Below are 20,732 nucleotides of genomic sequence, written 5' to 3' on the forward strand. Positions count from 1 at the left end.
TTGTACTTTGTGATATGACTCACTGCTTGTTGTCCCCTCTTAGATCGAAGTCAAGACAGCATAGCAGTTGTCCTGTCAGATTCAAGCTCCACACAGGATACATTCACAGAGCCTGCTAGTTCCCAGGACAGCACAAAGAGACTGTACTCCGAGAAGAGGTCCAACAGCTCCTACCCTGCTGCACAGTACAGAGAGGTCCTGGCGCCAGTCAATGATAAAGGTAAAACAAGCTGTGAAGGACAGGCCAAATATTAAGAGGACAGTGAGGGAAATGTAGACCTGTTAAAGCCTACTTGCCGCTAAATGACTGAAACATCAGTTGCTTCTCATTCTGTGTATAATAGCCATAATGTACACAGTGGAATATAGCAATAATTGTTAATTAATGTGCTTGTTTTATAGCAGTAATTTTACATAGTTTTGTAGCAGTGATGCTCTATAAGGTGTCCTTTCTTGACTTGTCACAGAAAATTATGCTTGTTGATTTATGTTTGGGACAACATTTGTTATTACAATCTGAAAGCAGCAAACAAAACAGGTACCACATGGCCAAGTATAGACTTAACAGGAGAGAAAGTGCTTAATAGTAAAAGAATGCACTCATGATTCAGTTGCACCACAGATAAAGGTGTAAATAAGGCAAGCTGGAGTCTCAGTCATCCCAGCAGACTGGTGCCCCACAAAACACCAACGGTGACGTGTTCAGTACTCCAACTGGCTTATGGACTTGACATGGGGAAAGCCTGAGCCTCATGGAGCTGAGAAGCGCGTTGCTTGTTATGTACTTTTAACTGGTTTTAATAAATAAATGTTTTACTCAATCTACTATATATATATATATATATATATTTCTTTCATGTAATTGGCAAGAGTCCATGAGCTAGTGACGTATGGGATATACATTCCTACCAGGAGGGGCAAAGTTTCCCAAACCTAAATATGCCTATAAATACACCCCTCACCACACCCACAATTCAGTTTTACAAACTGTGCCTCCCATGGAGGTGGTGAAGTAAGTTTGTGCTAGATTTCTACGTTGATATGCGCTTCGCAGCAGGCTGAAGCCCGGTTTTCCTCTCAGAGTGCAGTGAATGTCAGAGGAATGTGAAGAGAGTATTACCTATTTGAATACCATGGTCTTCCTCTAGGGGATCTATTTCATAGGTTCTCTGTTATCGGTCGAAGAGATTTCTTCTCCTACCTCCCTTTTCAGATGGACGATATACTCTTATATACCATTACCTCTACTGATTCTCGTTTCAGTACTGGTTTGGCTATCTACTATATGTAGATTAGTGTCTTAGGGTAAGTAAGTCTTATTTTATTTATGACACTCTAAGCAATGGTTGGGCACTTTATATGTAAAGTTCTAAATATATGTTTTAAACTTATATTTGCCATGGTTCAGGATAATCAGTGTTCCTTCTTTCAGACTGTCCGTTTAATTTTTTGGAAAAATGCATATGAATTAAATATTTTTTCTTACCTTAAAATTTTCAATTGACTTTTATATTTCTAAATTGCGGACTGTTAGGCTCGCGGGTGCAGAAAATGCTACCATTTATTGCATCATTTTTGGCGCGAGAATATCGTCATTTCTGGCCTCATAGATGACGCCGGAAGTTTTCACGTAGTTGCGTTATTTTTTACGCATGTTTGTTGCAGACGGTTTTTGCCGCCAAAAAATGTGAGCGTCATACTTGGCACCAGTTTTTTTCACATTATTTCAGTCTCACTCTTTAGTTGCTTCTGGTTTCTAGAGGCTTGTTTTGTTTTGCATTTTTTCCCATTCCTGAAACTGTCATTTAAGGAATTTAATAATTTTGCTTTATATGTTTTTTTTTCTATTACATATTGCAAGATGTCACTACCTGATCCTGGATCAGAATCTACTTCTGGAAAGACGCTGCCTGATGTTGGTTCTACCAAAGCTAAGTGCATTTGTTGTAAACTTTTGGTAACTGTTCCTCCGGATGTAGTTTGTGTTTGTTGTCATGATAAACTACCTAACGCGGATAATATTTCCATTAGTAATCCATTACCTGTTGTTGTTCCTTCAACATCTAATGTTCAGGATGTTCCTGTTAATGTAAAATAATTTGTTTCTAATTCTATTCAGAAGGCTCTGTCTGTTATTCTTCCTTCTATTTAACGTAAAAGGTCTTTTAAAACTTCTCATATTTCAGATGAATTTTTAAATGACCGCCATCATTCTGACTTATCTATCTCTGATGAGGATCTATCTGGTTCAGAAGATTCTGCCTCAGATATTGACACTGATAAATCTTCATATTTGTTTAAGATGGAGTTTATTCGTTCTTTACTTAAAGAAGTGTTGATTGCATTAGATATGGAGGAGTCTAGTCCTCTTGATATTAAAACTAATAAGCGTTTAAATTCAGTTTTTAAACCTCATGTAGTTATTCCAGAAGTTTTTCCAGTTCCTGATGCTATTTCAGAAGTAATTTCTAGGGAATGGAATAGTTTGGGTACTTCTTTTACTCCTTCTCCAAGGTTTAAGAAATTGTACCCTTTGCCATCTGATAGATTAGAGTTTTGGGAAAAAATCCCCAAAGTTGATGGGGCTATCTCTACTCTTGCTAGACGTACTACTATTCCTACGGCAGATAGTACTTCTTTTAAGGATCCATTAGATAGGAAGTTTGAATCCTTTCTAAGGAAGGCTTATTTATGTTCAGGTAATCTTCTTAGACCTGCTATTTCTTTGGCTGATGTTGCTGCAGCTTCCACCTTCTGGTTGGAGGCTTTAGCACAAAAAAGTGTCAGACCATAATGCTTATAGCATTGTTAAACTTCTTCAACATGTTAATAACTTTGTTTGTGATGCCATTTTTGATATCATTAGGATTGATGTCAGGTATATGTCTTTAGCTATTTTAGCTAGAAGAGCTTTATGGCTTAAATCTTGGAATGCAGATATGACTGTCAACGTTGCTTTCTCTTTCTTTCCAAGGTAATAAATTATTTGGTTCTCAGTTGGATTCAATAATTTCAACTGTTACTGGGAGGAAGGGAGCTTTTTTGCCTCAGGACAAAAAATCTAAAGGTAAATATAGGGCTGCTAATCGTTTTCGTTCTTTTTGTCAGAATAAGGAACAGAAGCCTGACCCTTCCCCTAAAGGAACAGTTTCCGTTTGGAAACCTTCTCCAGTCTGGAATAAATCCAAGCCTTTTAGAAAGTCAAAACCAGCTCCCAAATCCGCATGAAGGTGCGGCCCTCATTCCAGCACAGCTGGTAGGGGGCAGGTTACGATTTTTCAAAGATGTTTGGATCAATTCGATTCAAAATCTTTGGATTCAGAACATTGTTTCTCAAGGGTACATAATAGGTTTCAAGGTAAGACCGCCTGTGAGAATATTTTTCCTCTCACGCATTCCAGTAAACCCAGTAAAGGCTCAGGCGTTTCTGAAATGTGTTTCAGACCTGGAGTCGGCTGGGGTAATTGTGCCGGTACCAGATCTGGAACGGGGTCTGGGGTTTTACTCAAATCTGTTCATTGTACCAAAGAAGGAGAATTCTTTCAGACCAGTTCTGGATCTAAAAATATTGAATCGTTATGTAAGGATACCAACATTCAAAATGGTGACTATAAGGACTATTCTGCCTTTTGTTCAGCAAGGGCATTATATGTCTACAATAGACTTACAGGATGCATATCTTCATATTCCAATTCATCCAGACCACTATCAGTTCCCGAGATTCTCTTTTCTAGACAAGCATTACCAGTTTGTTGCTCTTCCTTTTGGCCTAGCAACAGCTCCAGGAATCTTTTCAAAGGTTCTCTGTGCCCTACTCTCTGTAATCAGAGAACAGGGTATTGCGGTATTTCCTTATTTGGACGATATCTTGGTACTTGCTCAGTCTTTACATTCTGCAGAATCTCATACGAATCAACTTGTGTTGTTTCTTCAAAGACATGGTTGGAGGATCAATTTACCAAAGAGTTCCTTGATTCCTCAGACAAGGGTAACCTTTCTTTCATGTAATTAGCAAGAGTCCATGAGCTAGTGACGTATGGGATATACATTCCTACCAGGAGGGGCAAAGTTTCCCAAACCTTAAAATGCCTATAAATACACCCCTCACCACACCCACAATTCAGTTTTACAAACTTTGCCTCCTATGGAGGTGGTGAAGTAAGTTTGTGCTAGATTCTACGTTGATATGCGCTCCGCAGCAGGTTGGAGCCCGGCTTTCCTCTCAGCGTGCAGTGAATGTCAGAGGGATGTGAGGAGAGTATTGCCTATTTTGAATGCAGTGATCTCCTTCTACGGGGTCTATTTCATAGGTTCTCTGTTATCGGTCGTAGAGATTCATCTCTTACCTCCCTTTTCAGATCGACGATATACTCTTATATATATACCATTACCTCTGCTGATTTTCGTTTCAGTACTGGTTTGGCTTTCTACAAACATGTAGATGAGTGTCCTGGGGTAAGTAAGTCTTATTTTCTGTGACACTCTAAGCTATGGTTGGGCACTTTGTTTATAAAGTTCTAAATATATGTATTCAAACATTTATTTGCCTTGACTCAGGATGTTCAACATTCCTTATTTTCAGACAGTCAGTTTCATATTTGGGATAATGCACTTGAATCAATTATTTTTCTTACCTTAAAAATGTGACTTTTTTCCCTGTGGGCTGTTAGGCTCGCGGGGGCTGAAAATGCTTCATTTTATTGCGTCATTCTTGGCGCGGACTTTTTTGGCGCAAAAAATCTTTTCTGTTTTCGGCGTCATACGTGTGGCCGGAAGTTGCGTCATTTTTGACGTTCTTTTGCGCCAAAAATGTCGGCGTTCCGGACATGGCGTCATTTTTGGCGCCAAAAAGCATTTAGGCGCCAAATAATGTGGGCGTCTTATTTGGCGCTAAAAAAATATGGGCGTCGCTTTTGTCTCCACATTATTTAAGTCTCATTTTTCTTTGCTTCTGGTTGCTAGAAGCTTGTTCATTGGCATTTTTTCCCATTCCTGAAACTGTCATTTAAGGAATTTGATCAATTTTGCTTTATATGTTGTTTTTTCTCTTACATATTGCAAGATGTCTCACGTTGCATCTGAGTCAGAAGATACTTCAGGAAAATCGCTGTCTGGTGCTGGAACTACCAAAGCTAAGTGTATCTGCTGTAAACTTTTGGTAGCTATTCCTCCAGCTGTTGTTTGTATTAATTGTCATGACAAACTTGTTAATGCAGATAATATTTCCTTTAGTAATGTACCATTACCTGTTGCAGTTCCATCAACATCTAATGTTCAGAATGTTCCTGATAACATAAGAGATTTTGTTTCTGAATCCATCAAGAAGGCTATGTCTGTTATTCCTCCTTCTAGTAAACATAAAAAATCTTTTAAAACTTCTCTTTATACAGATTAATTTTTAAATGAACATCATCATTCTGATTATAATGACTCTTCTGGTTCAGAGGATTCTGTCTCAGAGATTGATGCTGATAAATCTTCATATTTATTTAAAATGGAATTTATTCGTTCTTTACTTAAAGAAGTACTAATTGCTTTAGAAATTGAGGATTCTGGTCCTCTTGATACTAATTCTAAACGTTTAGATAAGGTCTTTAAATCTCCTGTGGTTATTCCAGAAGTTTTTCCTGTTCCTGGTGCTATTTCTGAAGTAATTTCCAGAGAATGGGATAAATTGGGTAATTCATTTACTCCTTCTAAACGTTTTAAGCAATTATATCCTGTGCCGTCTGACAGATTAGAATTTTGGGACAAAATCCCTAAGGTTGATGGGGCTATTTCTACCCTTGCTAAACGTACTACTATTCCTACGTCAGATGGTACTTCCTTTAAGGATCCTTTAGATAGGAAAATTGAATCCTTTCTAAGAAAAGCTTATCTGTGTTCAGGTAATCTTCTTAGACCTGCTATATCATTGGCTGATGTTGCTGCAGCTTCAACTTTTTGGTTGGAAACTTTAGCGCAACAAGTAACAGATCATGATTCTCATAATATTATTATTCTTCTTCAACATGCTAATAATTTTATCTGTGATGCCATTTTTGATATTATCAGAGTTGATGTCAGGTTTATGTCTCTAGCTATTTTAGCTAGAAGAGCTTTATGGCTTAAAACTTGGAATGCTGATATGTCTTCTAAATCGACTCTACTTTCCATTTCTTTCCAGGGTAACAAATTATTTGGTTCTCAGTTGGATTCTATTATCTCAACTGTTACTGGTGGGAAAGGAATTTTTTTACCACAGGATAAAAAATCTAAGGGTAAAAACAGGGCTAATAATCGTTTTCGTTCCTTTCGTTTCAACAAAGAACAAAAGCCTGATCCTTCATCCTCAGGAGCAGTTTCAGTTTGGAAACCATCTCCAGTCTGGAATAAATCCAAGCCTTCTAGAAAAGCAAAGCCAGCTTCTAAGTCCACATGAAGGTGCGGCCCTCATTCCAGCTCAGCTGGTAGGGGGCAGGTTACGTTTTTTCAAAAACATTTGGATCAAATCTGTTCACAATCTTTGGATTCAGAACATTGTTTCAGAAGGGTACAGAATTGGTTTCAAGATAAGACCTCCTGTAAAGAGATTTTTTCTTTCCCGTGTCCCAGTAAATCCAGTGAAAGCTCAAGCATTTCTGAAATGTGTTTCAGATCTAGAGTTGGCTGGAGTAATTATGCCAGTTCCAGTTCTGGAACAGGGACTGGGGTTTTATTCAAATCTCTTCATTGTACCAAAGAAGGAGAATTCCTTCAGACCAGTTCTGGATCTAAAAATATTGAATCGTTATGTAAGGATACCAACGTTCAAAATGGTAACTGTAAGGACTATCTTGCCTTTTGTTCAACAAGGGCATTATATGTCCACAATAGATTTACAGGATGCATATCTGCATATTCTGATTCATCCAGATCATTATCAGTTCCTGAGATTCTCTTTTCTGGACAAGCATTACCAGTTTGTGGCTCTGCCGTTTGGCCTAGCTACAGCTCCAAGAATTTTTACAAAGGTTCTCGGTGCCCTTCTGTCTGTAATCAGAGAACAGGGTATTGTGGTATTTCCTTATTTGGACGATATCTTGGTACTTGCTCAGTCTTTACATTTAGCAGAATCTCATACGAATCGACTTGTGTTGTTTCTTCAAGATCATGGTTGGAGGATCAATTCACTAAAAAGTTCATTGACTCCTCAGACAAGGGTAACCTTTCTGGGTTTCCAGATAGATTCAGTGTCCATGACTCTGTCTTTGACAGACAAGAGACGTCTAAAATTGATTTCAGCTTGTCAAAACCTTCAGTCACAATCATTCCCTTCGGTAGCCTTATGCATGGAAATTCTAGGTCTTATGACTGCTGCATCGGACGCGATCCCCTTTGCTCGTTTTCACATGCGACCTCTTTAGCTCTGTATGCTGAATCAATGGTGCAGGGATTACACAAAGATATCTCAATTAATATCTTTAAAACCGATTGTACGACACTCTCTAACGTGGTGGACAGATCACCATCGTTTAATTCAGGGGGCTTCTTTTGTTCTTCCGACCTGGACTGTAATTTCAACAGATGCAAGTCTTACAGGTTGGGGAGCTGTGTGGGGATCTCTGACGGCACAAGGAGTTTGGGAATCTCAGGAGGTGAGATTACCGATCAATATTTTGGAACTCCGTGCAATTTTCAGAGCTCTTCAGTCTTGGCCTCTTCTGAAGAGAGAATCGTTCATTTGTTTTCAGACAGACAATGTCACAACTGTGGCATACATCAATCATCAAGGAGGGACTCACAGTCCTCTGGCTATGAAAGAAGTATCTCGAATTCTGGTTTGGGCGGAATCCAGCTCCTGTCTAATCTCTGCGGTTCATATCCCAGGTATAGACAATTGGGAAGCGGATTATCTCAGTCGCCAAACATTGCATCCGGGCGACTGGTCTCTTCACCCAGAGGTATTTCTTCAGATTGTTCAAATGTGGGGGCTTCCAGAAATAGATCTGATGGCGTCTCATCTAAACAAGAAACTTCCCAGGTATCTGTCCAGATCCCGGGATCCTCAGGCGTAAGCAGTGGATGCATTATCACTTCCTTGGAAGTATCATCCTGCCTATATCTTTCCGCCTCTAGTTCTTCTTCCAAGAGTAATCTCCAAGATTCTGAAGGAATGCTCGTTTGTTCTGCTGGTAGCTCCGGCATGGCCTCACAGGTTTTGGTATGCGAATCTTGTCCGGATGGCCTCTTGCCATCCGTGGACTCTTCCGCTAAGACCAGACCTTCTGTCGCAAGGTCCTTTTTTCCATCAGGATCTCAAATCCTTAAATTTAAAGGTATGGAGATTGAACGCTTGATTCTTGGTCAAAGAGGTTTCTCTGACTCTGTGATTAATACTATGTTACAGGCTCGTAAATCTGTATCTAGAGAGATATATTATAGAGTCTGGAAGACTTATATTTCTTGGTGTCTTTCTCATCATTTTTCTTGGCATTCTTTTAGAATTCCGAGAATTTTACAGTTTCTTCAGGATGGTTTAGATAAAGGTTTATCCGCAAGTTCTTTGAAAGGACAAATCTCTGCTCTTTCTGTTCTTTTTCACAGAAAGATTGCTAATCTTCCTGATATTCATTGTTTTGTACAAGCTTTGGTTCGTATAAAACCTGTCATTAAGTCAATTTCTCCTCCTTGGAGTTTGAATTTGGTTCTGGGGGCTCTTCAAGCTCCTCCTTTTGAACCCATGCATTCATTGGACATTAAATTACTTTCTTGGAAAGTTTTGTTCCTTTTGGCAATCTCTTCTGCCAGAAGAGTCTCTGAATTATCTGCTCTTTCTTGTGAGTCTCCTTTTCTGATTTTTCATCAGGATAAGGCGGTGTTGCGAACTTCTTTTGAATTTTTACCTAAGGTTGTGAATTCTAACAACATTAGTAGAGAAATTGTGGTTTCCTCATTATGTCCTAATCCTAAGAATTCTAAGGAGAAATCGTTGCATTCTTTGGATGTTGTTAGAGCTTTGAAATATTATGTTGAAGCTACTAAGTCTTTCCGAAAGACTTCTAGTCTATTTGTTATCTTTTCCGGTTCTAGAAAAGGCCAGAAAGCTTCTGCCGTTTCTTTGGCATCTTGGTTGAAATCTTTAATTCATCATGCCTATGTCGAGTCGGGTAAAACTCCGCCTCAAAGGATTACAGCTCATTCTACTAGGTCAGTTTCTACTTCCTGGGCGTTTAAGAATGAAGCTTCGGTTGATCAGATTTGCAAAGCAGCAACTTGGTCCTCTTTGCATACTTTTACTAAATTCTACCATTTTGATGTATTTTCTTCTTCTGAAGCAGTTTTTGGTAGAAAAGTACTTCAGGCAGCGGTTTCAGTTTGAATCTTCTGTTTATGTTTTTCATTAAACTTTATTTTGGGTGTGGATTATTTTCAGCAGGAATTGGCTGTCTTTATTTTATCTCTCCCTCTCTAGTGACTCTTGCGTGGAAAGATCCACATCTTGGGTAGTCATTATCCCATACGTCACTAGCTCATGGACTCTTGCTAATTACATGAAAGAAAACATAATTTATGTAAGAACTTACCTGATAAATTCATTTCTTTCATATTAGCAAGAGTCCATGAGGCCCGCCCTTTTTTTGGTGGTTATGATTTTTTTGTATAAAGCACAATTATTCCAATTCCTTATTTTATATGCTTTCGCACTTTTTTCTTATCAACCCACTTCTTGGCTATTCGTTAAACTGAATTGTGGGTGTGGTGAGGGGTGTATTTATAGGCATTTTAAGGTTTGGGAAACTTTGCCCCTCCTGGTAGGAATGTATATCCCATACGTCACTAGCTCATGGACTCTTGCTAATATGAAAGAAATGAATTTATCAGGTAAGTTCTTACATAAATTATGTTTTTTGGGTTTCCAAATAGATTCATTGTCCATGACTTTGTCTCTAACAGAAAAGAGACGTCTGAAATTGGTTTCAGCTTGTCAAAACCTTCAGTCTCAATCATTCCCTTCGGTAGCTTTGTGCATGGAAATTCTTGGTCTCATGACTGCTGCATCGGACGCGATCCCCTTTGCTCTCCTGCTTTGTATGCTGATCCAATGGTGCAGGGATTATACAAAGATATCACAATTAATATCCTTAAATCCCAATGTTCGATCTTCTCTGACTTGTTGGTTGGATCACCATCGTTTAATTCAAGGGGCCTCTTTTGTTCGTCCAACCTGGACTGTGATCTCAACAGATGCGAGTCTTTCAGGTTGGGGAGCTGTATGGGGATCTCTGACAGCGCAGGGGGTTTGGGAATCTCAGGAGGCGAGATTACCAATCAACATTTTGTAACTCTGTGCGATTTTCAGAGCTCTTCAGTTCTGGCCTCCTCTGAAGAGAGAATTGTTTATTTGTTTTCAGACAGACAATGTCACAACCGTGGCGTATGTCAATCATCAAGGTGGGACTCACAGTCCTCAGGCTATGAAAGAAGTATTTCGTATACTGGTATGGGCGGAATCCAGCTCCTGTCTAATCTCTGCGGTTCACATCCCAGGTATAGACAATTGGGAAGCGGATTATCTCAGTCGCCAGACGTTACATCCGGGCGAATGGTCTCTTCACCCAGAGGTATTTCTTCAGATTGTTCAAATCTGGGGACTTCCAGAAATAGATCTGATGGCTGCTTGTCTAAACAAGAAAGCGGTGGACGTGTTGTCACTTCCTTGGAATTATCAACCTGCTTATATCTTTCCGCCTCTAGTTCCTCTTCCAAAAGTGATTTCCAAAATCCTAATGGAGCGTTCGTTTGTACTGCTGGTGGCTCCAGCATGGCCACACAGGTTTTGGTATGCGGATCTCGTTCGGATGGCCAGTTGCCAACCTTGGACACTTCCATTAAGGCCAGACCTTCTATCTCAAGGCCCATTTTTCCATCAGGATCTCAAATCATTAAATTTGAAGGTATGGAGATTGAACGCTTAATACTTAGTCATAGAGGTGTCTCTGACTCAGTGATTAATACTATGTTACAGGCTCGTAAATCTGTGTCTAGAAAGATTTATTACCGAGTTTGGAAGACTTACATTTCTTGGTGTTCTTTTCATAAATTCTCTTGACATTCTTTTAGAATTCCTAGAATTTTACAGTTTCTTCAGGATGGTTTGGATAAGGGTTTGTCTGCAAGTTCCTTGAAAGGACAAATCTCTGCTCTTTCTGTTCTTTTTCACAGAAAGATTGCTAATCATCCTGATATTCATTGTTTTGTACAGGCTTTGGTTCGTATCAAGCCTGTCATTAAGTCAATCTCTCCTCCTTGGAGTCTTAATTTGGTTCGGAGGGCTTTACAGGCTCCTCCGTTTGAACCTATGCATTGTCTGGATATTAAATTACTTTCTTGAAAAGTTTTAGTTCCATTTGGCCATCTCTTCTGCTAGAAGAGTTTCTGAGTTATCTGCTCTTTCTTGTGAATCTCCTTTTCTGATTTTTCATCAGGATAAGGCGGTGTTGCGGACTTCATTTAAATTTTTACCTAAAGTTGTGAATTCTAACAACATTAGTAGAGAAATTATTGTCCCTTCATTGTGTCCTAATCCTAAGAATTCTCTGGAGAGATCTTTACATTCTTTGGATGTAGTAAGAGCTTTGAAATATTATGTTGAAGCTACTAAAGATTTCGGAAAGACTTCTAGTCTATTTGTTATCTTTTCTGGTTCTAGGAAAGGTCAGAAGGCTTCTGCCATTTCTTTGGCGTCTTGGTTGAAGTCTTTGATTCATCATGCCTATGTGGAGTCGGGTAAATCCCTGCCTCAAAGGATTACGGCTCATTCTACTAGGTCAGTTTCTACTTCCTGGGCTTTTAGGAATGAAGCTTCTGTTGATCAGATTTGCAAAGCAGCAACTTGGTCTTCTTTGCATACTTTTACTAAATTCTACCATTTTGATGTTTTTTTCTTCTTCAGAATCAGTTTTTGGTAGAAAAGTACTTCAGGCAGCTGTTTCAGTTTGATTCTTCTGCTTATAATTTCAGGGTTTTTTTCATTATAAGATTAAAACTTTTTGATTTGGGTTGTGGATTATTTTTTCAGCGGAATTGGCTGTCTTTATTTTATCCCTCCCTCTCTAGTGACTCTTGCGTGGAAGTTCCACATCTTGGGTATCTGCTATCCCATACGTCACTAGCTCATGGACTCTTGCCAATTACATGAAAGAAAACATAATTTATGTAAGAACTTACCTGATAAATTCATTTCTTTCATATTGGCAAGAGCCCATGAGGCCCACCCTTTTTTTGTGGTGGTTATGATTTTTTTGTATAAAGCACAATTATTCCAATTCCTTGTTGATGCTTTCGCTCCTTTCTTATCACCCCACTTCTTGGCTATTCGTTAAACTGAATTGTGGGTGTGGTGAGTGGTGTATTTATAGGCATTTTGAGGTTTGGGAAACTTTGCCCTTCGTGGTAGGAATGTATATCCCATACGTCACTAGCTCATGGACTCTTGCCAATATGAAAGAAATTAATTTATCAGGTAAGTTCTTACATAAATTATGATATATATATATATATATATATATATATATATATATATATATATATATATATATATATATATATATATATATATATATATATATATATATATATATATATATACCTCATGTCAAGTCCATAAGCTGGTTGGTTGGAGGACTGAACATGTCACCGTTGGTGTTTTTTGTGGGGCACCAGTCTTCTTGGATGACTGTGAGACTCCAACTTGCCTTATTTGCACCTTGACCTTTAGCGCAATTGAATTGTGATTGCATTATTTGCTATTTAGTACTTTCTGTCCTGTTAAGACTGTACGTGGCAATATGGTACCTCTGTTTTTGTTTGCTGCTTTCAGATCAACTACCACAGGAGAAGAGCCATATCCCTTCACAGTGAGCTGCCTAGGCCTGGAACCTAAGTACGTCCCACAAGAATTTCCAGACTTTTCCAATTGTGTATGAACTTTTTATGATTTTGTGTATATATCTGATTATTTTGATAACATTTTATTCACTCTCTTTCATATTTAGTTTGAAATAGATTTTTATTGATAATTTTACAGTAATATATAACATATATCAGAAATCTGGAAATACGATACAGTTTAATAATGACAATGACAGCGTAAAGCTTATCTAGAAAAAGGAAAAGAAAAAGAAAGAAGAGAAATTTTTTTTTTTTTTAAAAAAAGTTTGACCTTATTACAAATATTCATCTGTCAATACTTGCAGGATTCCGCCAATAACCTAGATGTCATTAAGAGACTAAAACAATCAAAATTAGTATTTTAGGTTACTCAGATCTCTGCCATAAAAGTTCAAATTATGGCTGCTTTTGATTGTGAATAAAGTATGAGATAGTGAAAAAGGAAGAGAGTAGTCAGAAATGAAGAGAAAGAGGATGGGAGAGGGGGGGTAGATAAGGACTTATACGGAATCTCATCTATTACTCTGTGGAATTTGGTTTGGTTTCTGACCCATTGCACCAAGGCCTGTAATTTAAACGTGAGTGAATAAGTGGACCTATATATAAATAACCCTTCACCTGTCTTCTACTCTAGAATTAGGTGTATCATACATGATCCAGTAAAACCAGACCTTCTGGAAGGTTTCCTGTGTACCTTGTAGAGTAGCTGCCTGTGCTGACATATTGTAGTAATGTCTAATCTTAATTATAATTTCCCCCCAAGTTGGGGCGCTCACCCTCCAGCGGCGTGCTATACACACCCTAGTGGCTGTGCAGGTCATCTTAATGAACTGGTTTATGTGTTTGTTGAATTCTCTAAGTCTTGTATGTAGTAATGCTTGTTCTATTGAGAGTTTAATGGGGCTTTCCAAGATAGAGCTTAGAAAACGCGATAGTTTATTCCAAATTCTGTGAGCGTGGGGGCAATCCCACCACATATGTTTGTATGATCCCACTTCTTCGCAACCTCTATAGCAGAGTCTGGATCCGTGTCTAAGAGTGTGTGAGGTTATTGTCGGAGTGAGATACCAACGAAAGTTAGTCTTAATACAGTTTTCAAGTAAATCTGCACTAAGCAACCCTCTTCCCGCATTATATAAAATGTCATCCCATGTTTGTATGTCAAATTCCTTATCTAGGTCCGCCTCCCATCTAATTTGAAGAGGGTTTTTAGTGTTCCCTGTGGCACATTGAATTGTCTGGTATAAACGTGTTATAGACTTCTTGGGTCTTAGTAGCGAGCTGCACATAATTTCTAAAGTGGTGAGAGGTTTGGTTGAGCCTACTGAAGTTATGTGTTGTATAGTAGAAGAGATTTGTAGGTATAAGAACCAGTGAAGTTTGATTGGGTGGAGTTTTTCTTGTAAGTGTGTATAGGTGATCATTTTACCCCTTTCCAACAAGTCCGCTATCCTATATAGTCCTCTGTTTTCCCACTTTTTAATGATTGAAATACGTTCCCTACTAACTATACATCTAAGTGGTGTTTTGATAGAGTTATGTGGTAGTAGCTGAAGAGTTGAGGTGAGTTTGGCCCACTGTGTAATCATGAGGTCTGAGATTGGGAAAGTAATATGATTTTTCCCAGAGCAGCGATTCGGATCCCAAAGCACTAATGTTCGTGGCTCTATTTCTGTAATGTCTGCCTCAATTTTTGTCCAGATGATATCCTCATCTAGTTCGTTGAGGAGGGCTGTTTGTGCTAGCCTAGCCGCTTGGTAATATTGATTGAAATTTGGTGCCCCGACTCCCCCCAATTTTCTATGTCTATTAAGTATATTAGATGAGATTCGGGCCTTTTTATTGCCTCTTATGAAGCTATTGGTGTGTTTTTGAAGATCTTCAAGATCCTGCTTTGGGATATTTATAGGTAGGGTGCGGAACAGATATAGCATCCGTGGGAGCACTGTCATTTTGACTGCCGATAATCTACCAAACCAAGAAAATCCTAGTTTGCTCCAGTTTCTTAGGTCTTGCTTGATAGATTTATATAGAGTGGGGAAATTAGCCCGGTATAATTCTGAAGAGCTTTTTGTTAAGTTGACCCCTAAATATCGGATGTATTGTTTGACCCATTTGAATTCAAAATTCAGTTCTATCAGCTTTTTTGTGTGGTCAGGAAGTGCTATGGGCATAGCCTCACATTTCTCTAAATTTACTTTATAACCCGAGATTTCGGAGAATGTACCAATAGTTTTGTAGAGATTCGGCAGGGAGATCAAGGGTTTGGTCAAGGAAAGCAAGATGTCATCCGCAAATAGAGTAAGTTTGTACTCCCCCCGTTTGATAGTTATCCCTGAGATGTCTGGGGAATTTCTGATGTGTTGGGCTAGGGGTTCTATACATAGTGCAAATAACAGGGGGGACAGCGGGCACCCCTGTCGGGTACCGTTAAGGATAGCAAACTTGTCAGATTGGTGGCCCATAGCTCTGACTCTTGCTGTCGGGGAGGAGTAAATATTTTTGATTGCTTTTAAAAATGGGCCTCTAATACCGACTCCCTCCAAAACTGCCTGCATGAAATCCCAATCAACTCTATCAAACGCCTTCTCTGCGTCCAAAGAGAGCAACAGAGAAGGCGTTTTTGTGTCTTGAGCGTAATCGATTAGGGCAATCATTCTCCTGATATTGTCTGGGGCTTCTCTATTTTTAATAAAACCTACCTGGTCGGGGTGGATTAATTTGGGAAGAATATGTTTTAGGCGGTTAGCTAAGATTTTTGTAAAAATTTTTAAATCCTGGTTTATCAGGGAGATTGGTCTATAGTTGTGACATGACAATTTATCTTTGCCTGGCTTGGGAATTACTATGATCTTGGCATCTAGAAGTTCTGGAGGGATGGTATGGCCTTGCAAGATATGATTACAAAATTTGACTAAATGGGGCGTGAGGGATGCTGTAAATAATTTATAATAGTCACCTGGAAAGCCATCCGGGCCCGCCGCCTTCCCTGGTTTTAGTTCCTGTAAGACTGTTAACACCTCCTGATTTGTGATATCCGCATTTAGGATGTCGATCTCTTGCTGGTTAACCGAGGGTAGGTGAGCATCGTCTAAGAATTTAGCGAGTAACTCTTGGGTTTGTGCTGTTTTGTTAACTTTGTGTCCGTCATATAGGGCCCCGTAATATGTGGCAAAAGTGTTGACTATATCTCCCGGATTGGAGGTCAATTCCCCTCCTGGCTTGCGAAGTGTGGGAATTGTAATATCTCTAGTCTTGTTTCTAATTTTGTTAGCTAGGAACTTATCTGGCTTATTCGCGTAGATGAAATATTTAGATTGTAGTCTTAGCCCTGTTCTAATAGATTGATCATTAAGTAATTTATCTAAGGCCTGTCTCTTGTCTTGTAGAATTTTATAGGTGTTATTGGATCCCGTCAATTTGTGTCTCCTTTCCAAAGCAGCTATTTCCGACTGATAAGTACTAACTAGTGCTTTTGCTTTGCGTTTGTGTTGTGATTTCATTTGGATTAATAATCCTCTCAAAACCGATTTATGTGCCGCCCACACCTGAACGGGGTTTTCTACAGTGTCAATGTTAAGATTCCAATATTCCATCATGTGTGCAAGTATAGCCTCTTTCTGTGTAGGGTCTTTCAGAATTGTAGGGTCATATGTCCAACTTTTCATAGAATTGGGAGGGAGAAGCCCCTCCACCTTTATTAACACCATGGCGTGGTCTGACCACACACATGGAGAAATAGAGGAGGAAATCAGATTCGTTAGTAATATTTGACTCATGAAAATGTAATCTAGCCTAAAGTATTTGTGGTGGGCCGAGGAAAAGAAAGTGTGGTCTGAAGTATCACCGTATAGGGCCTTCCAGGAATCTAATAGGTTGTGTCCCTCTAACGTTTTTAAAATTGAATTAGCCTTGCTTGCATGTCTGTTGTGTTTAGGAAGTTGCTGCGTATTTGAGTAGGAACCATGTTTGTATAGATATACGTTAAAATCTCCTGCCAGAAATATTCTTGTTGCATTCCAGCTGGTCAGGAGGAGTGACAACCTAGTGAAAAACTGATCCTGTTGCTCATTTGGAGCATATACATTGCAGAAGACTACTTCCACCTCGTTTAATATTCCTCTTATAATTATGTATCTGCCTTCTTTATCACTGATGGTGTTAGTGAGGTGAAAGTTTAAAGAGGAGTGTAGCAAGATAGACACACCTCTCTTTTTCTTGTTGGTAGTGGAATGGAAGTGTAAGGGGAACTGTCTTTCCCAGTAATTTGGGACTTGATCGGACGTAAAATGGGTCTCTTGTAAAAATATTACATTGGCTCCCATTTGTCTATATTGGGCTAGTGCTTTTCTCCTCTTAACATCTGAATTTAGTCCTCTCACATTATGAGAGACTAGGGTTATATTAGATGAGGCCATATGCATGTTTGATGTTCCTAGTGCGTTTCCCTATGATCTGTGAAACTATAAGTCCTAGGTGTGGGAGAGAGATCTTACCCCGCTCTTTGGTTCTATGGATTCTAGGAGTGATTTTTGACCTTCGCCAGTGTGGTGATGGGTTCCGTGGTCCTTGCAGGGGAGGGAGGGATGAGAGAGAAAAAGAGGAGAGAAAAGAAAAAGTCTGAAAAAGAGAAAAAGAAAAAAACAGGTTTATTATAATGAAAACAGTATAAATGATCCATCTAGATAAACCTGATACAAAAAACAATTCTGTACAATTAACTTCTTGGTATAACATATTAAGTTAAGTTTCGGGGAAAATCAAGAACTAGGGTAGGGCCAACTATCCCCCTTTGTAACATAATTTGGGGGGCATTATATAAAGTTGTATACCTTTAGTGCTTTTAGAGTATATAATTAACTATAATTAACATCTTTAACATCTATATAGTTACGCTCAGAATTATCTTGCTATGCATGAACAAACTAACATCTGCAGGAAACTTAAAACTAACCTCTCAATCGCCTAATATTGAGAATATTTAACATTTAAAGACACGGCATTCGTATTCATAACTCTATATTGTGGACCCATAGTTTCCCACAGAAAGGGTCACTAACCTAATGTTTAGTGGAAATATTAAAGTTAACATCTTGTGGAAACACATTACCAACTGTGTGATGACTCAGATCATAAATCCATAGGCAGGAATCACTAGTCATCGTGATCCACTGGCTATGACAACCTATAGGGGAGAAAGAAAGAAAATAACCTAGACACTTTGGACTAAGTCTCTCATTTATTCTTTGTTCTCTTCTTAGGGATCCTTGTCCATTGTGACCTCTGTGACTTCAGGGGCACACGTTGTGACATTGCTGCCTCTGTTGGTAACAAGGGATCTGGTAGTGCTGGAGTTCCTAGATCTAGTGCTGCACAGACATCTGGAATCCCTACTGGATCTCTGATTGTGAGAATTTTGTTGTCTTTGGTTATATGTAGGGCAAATGGATAGCCCCACCTGTATTGGATCTGGTGTTTCCTTAGGAGGGTAGTTAGGGGCCTCAGGGAACCTCTTCTTTGTAACGTTCTGGTGCTAAGGTCTTGAAAAAAATGGACCACGTTTCCGCGGAACCGAAAGGTCGGATGTTTAGCTGCCTCTCTGAGAATCTTCTCCTTTTCAGGAAATCTCAGAAATGCAACAATAACGTCTCTTGGTGGAAGGTCCGCTTTAGGTCTGGGTTTTAGAGCCCTATGGGCCCTTTCAATTTCAATCTCCGTAGAAGGGTCCACTCCTGTAATTGCACAGAATAACTGGTGGAGATAGGATGGGAGCTCCTCGGGCTTGACTGATTCTGGAATACCTTTGAGACGAATGTTACTTCTCCTATTTCTGTTTTCCATGTCCTCAATTTTATCTAATAGCTCGTTAACCACCTGTTGTTGTTGTGAGACTTGTTGCACCGTCATCTCTACATCTTCTACTAAGTTGTCACAGTTGTCTTCCAAAGTTTCTACTCTCGTGCCCAAGTCAGTTATTTCTTTTTTAATGTCGCTTAGGCTCGCGTTCATGGATGTATGCATAGTGTCTATCTTAGCCCATAGTTTATCAAAACTGTTGGTGATGTCTTGTTTGGAGACAAGCAAATGTAAGTCGGCTCTTGTTAGGGGGGTGTTATCTTCCAGTGTGTCAGATACTGTTGGTGGGGCTTCAATGGTATCCTCAGTTTCTTTAATCTGATCCCTGGGGTTTTCTCCTTGAGAAGGCTTGAAAAAGGAAGTAACAGGGGTTGTTTTACCTGGCTTCTCTAGTTTATTTAATCTCTTTGAGGTCATTTTATTATTCTTGGATTTATAAAAAAGTATATGGTGTTGCTCCTGGGAAGAATTTGGGGTCAATTGGCCTGTGGTTTCAATCTCCTTCTAAGTTAATGGTTGAGAGAATGCTGGTTTCACCTGGCTGCACTGTCCCTGTTGGCCACTCGGTGGCAGTCTTGTATAGAAAAAGAAGGCAATGTTTAGTAGATGTGAAAGCACTAGACAGGAAGGCAAAGTGTAGGCCCACACTCTCAGCAAAATGTGCTCACACTGATCAGTCTCTTAGGGGACTACCAAAATTAAGGACACAGTCCCTAGAATCGAAAACAAACCGTTTTTACACTGCTATAGTGAAGAATTTCTAGTCCCAGAGGCCTTTTCAGCACTAACCTATAGTCCATGGGTGATAGGGATGACCTCAGCTCTACAATAGCTCTTCTCTTCTCTAATTAGGTATTTAATTATTCAGTTCCAATCTAAACCTTCTAGCATGGGACCGTCTCAAAGTCACACTCGCTGCTATCCCTATTGTGTGATTTTTGTGTTTTATATACTTTCTGCTTTCTAGGTTCTCTTTACCTCCGGTCTAAACATTTGTTTAGAAGCAGATTGCTGAGTATGTCCCCGGTCTTTGTCTTAGTGGCAATATAGCTCCGGTTTGAGTATGCTGCTTGCGTGTCCCTATTCAGCTGTCTGGGACATTATTAACATCAGTTAGGGGGAAATGGCGATCTCAAGCCAAGTACTCACAATCTAGACGTTGCCGGTATAATTAGGTGTTGCAGGGCTCTCCGGTCGAGTTGTCACTGCTGTGGGTCTTGTATAGTGTCAGACCGACCTCCGCTTGCTGTGGCCCAGTGCATTACTTTGCCGGGTCTCTACGGTAAATAGTGCAGCAAGATGGCGATATGCCGTTTTTCCAAGCTGTCTAATTTTTATCTTCAGTATTTGTTCTGGCCTCAGGGAAGGCGCCCTCCTCATTCCCTGTTATTTCATCATACTTATGAGCACTAATATGTCCCTCTAGACGCAGGTTTGAAGGGGTGAAGTCCCTTTTCCCTATCTTGATACACGGAGCTTTAGGAAAAAGTCTCCATCTTGGTTCATAGGCAAGCTCCGCCCCCTCTTTCATATTTAAATACCATTCTATTGCTATTTATTTTTGCTACTGTGTAAGTCACATTCAGTTAGTTTACCTTGGTTTCAGATGAGTGCACCCCCTACTGATATTTGATTTGGTATTACACTTGGATAAAACATCTAACAGGAAGTGGCACTCTAGGCAGTTGGGGACTAAACTACTTTAGAATAATAAATAAAAATGATTGTCTAAACATACAATAAGTTAAAGTTAAGATGACACCTGTCACACTAAGTAAATCAGTAATCAGCGCTAGTAATAACAAGTCTTTGTAAAAAAGTTCATATTAAAAAATTCCCTTCGGGGTTTAGATTGTCCTTCAGACAGAATGTTTAGGCACAAAGTTGCAAGTTATATTTGAAGCAAAGTTTTGTGTAAAGTTTTTAGTTACTGTTCTGCACTACCTAATGTGATGAAAGTAAGG

General features: G+C 39.3%; 1 protein-coding gene across 1 annotated transcript in view; it reads left to right on the forward strand.

The window, feature by feature from the left end:
• CABIN1 (calcineurin binding protein 1) overlaps nt 1–20,732 on the forward strand; it is a 1,089,846-nt gene that overhangs the window by 483,189 nt on the left and 585,925 nt on the right. Inside the window, exon 27 of the mRNA XM_053701973.1 lies at nt 44–220. Coding sequence (XP_053557948.1) covers nt 44–220 — 177 coding nt within the window. The remainder of the gene's footprint in view (nt 1–43; nt 221–20,732) is intronic.

Source organism: Bombina bombina, chromosome 2 (assembly GCF_027579735.1).
Source record: "Bombina bombina isolate aBomBom1 chromosome 2, aBomBom1.pri, whole genome shotgun sequence".
NCBI classification, from domain to species: domain Eukaryota; kingdom Metazoa; phylum Chordata; class Amphibia; order Anura; family Bombinatoridae; genus Bombina; species Bombina bombina.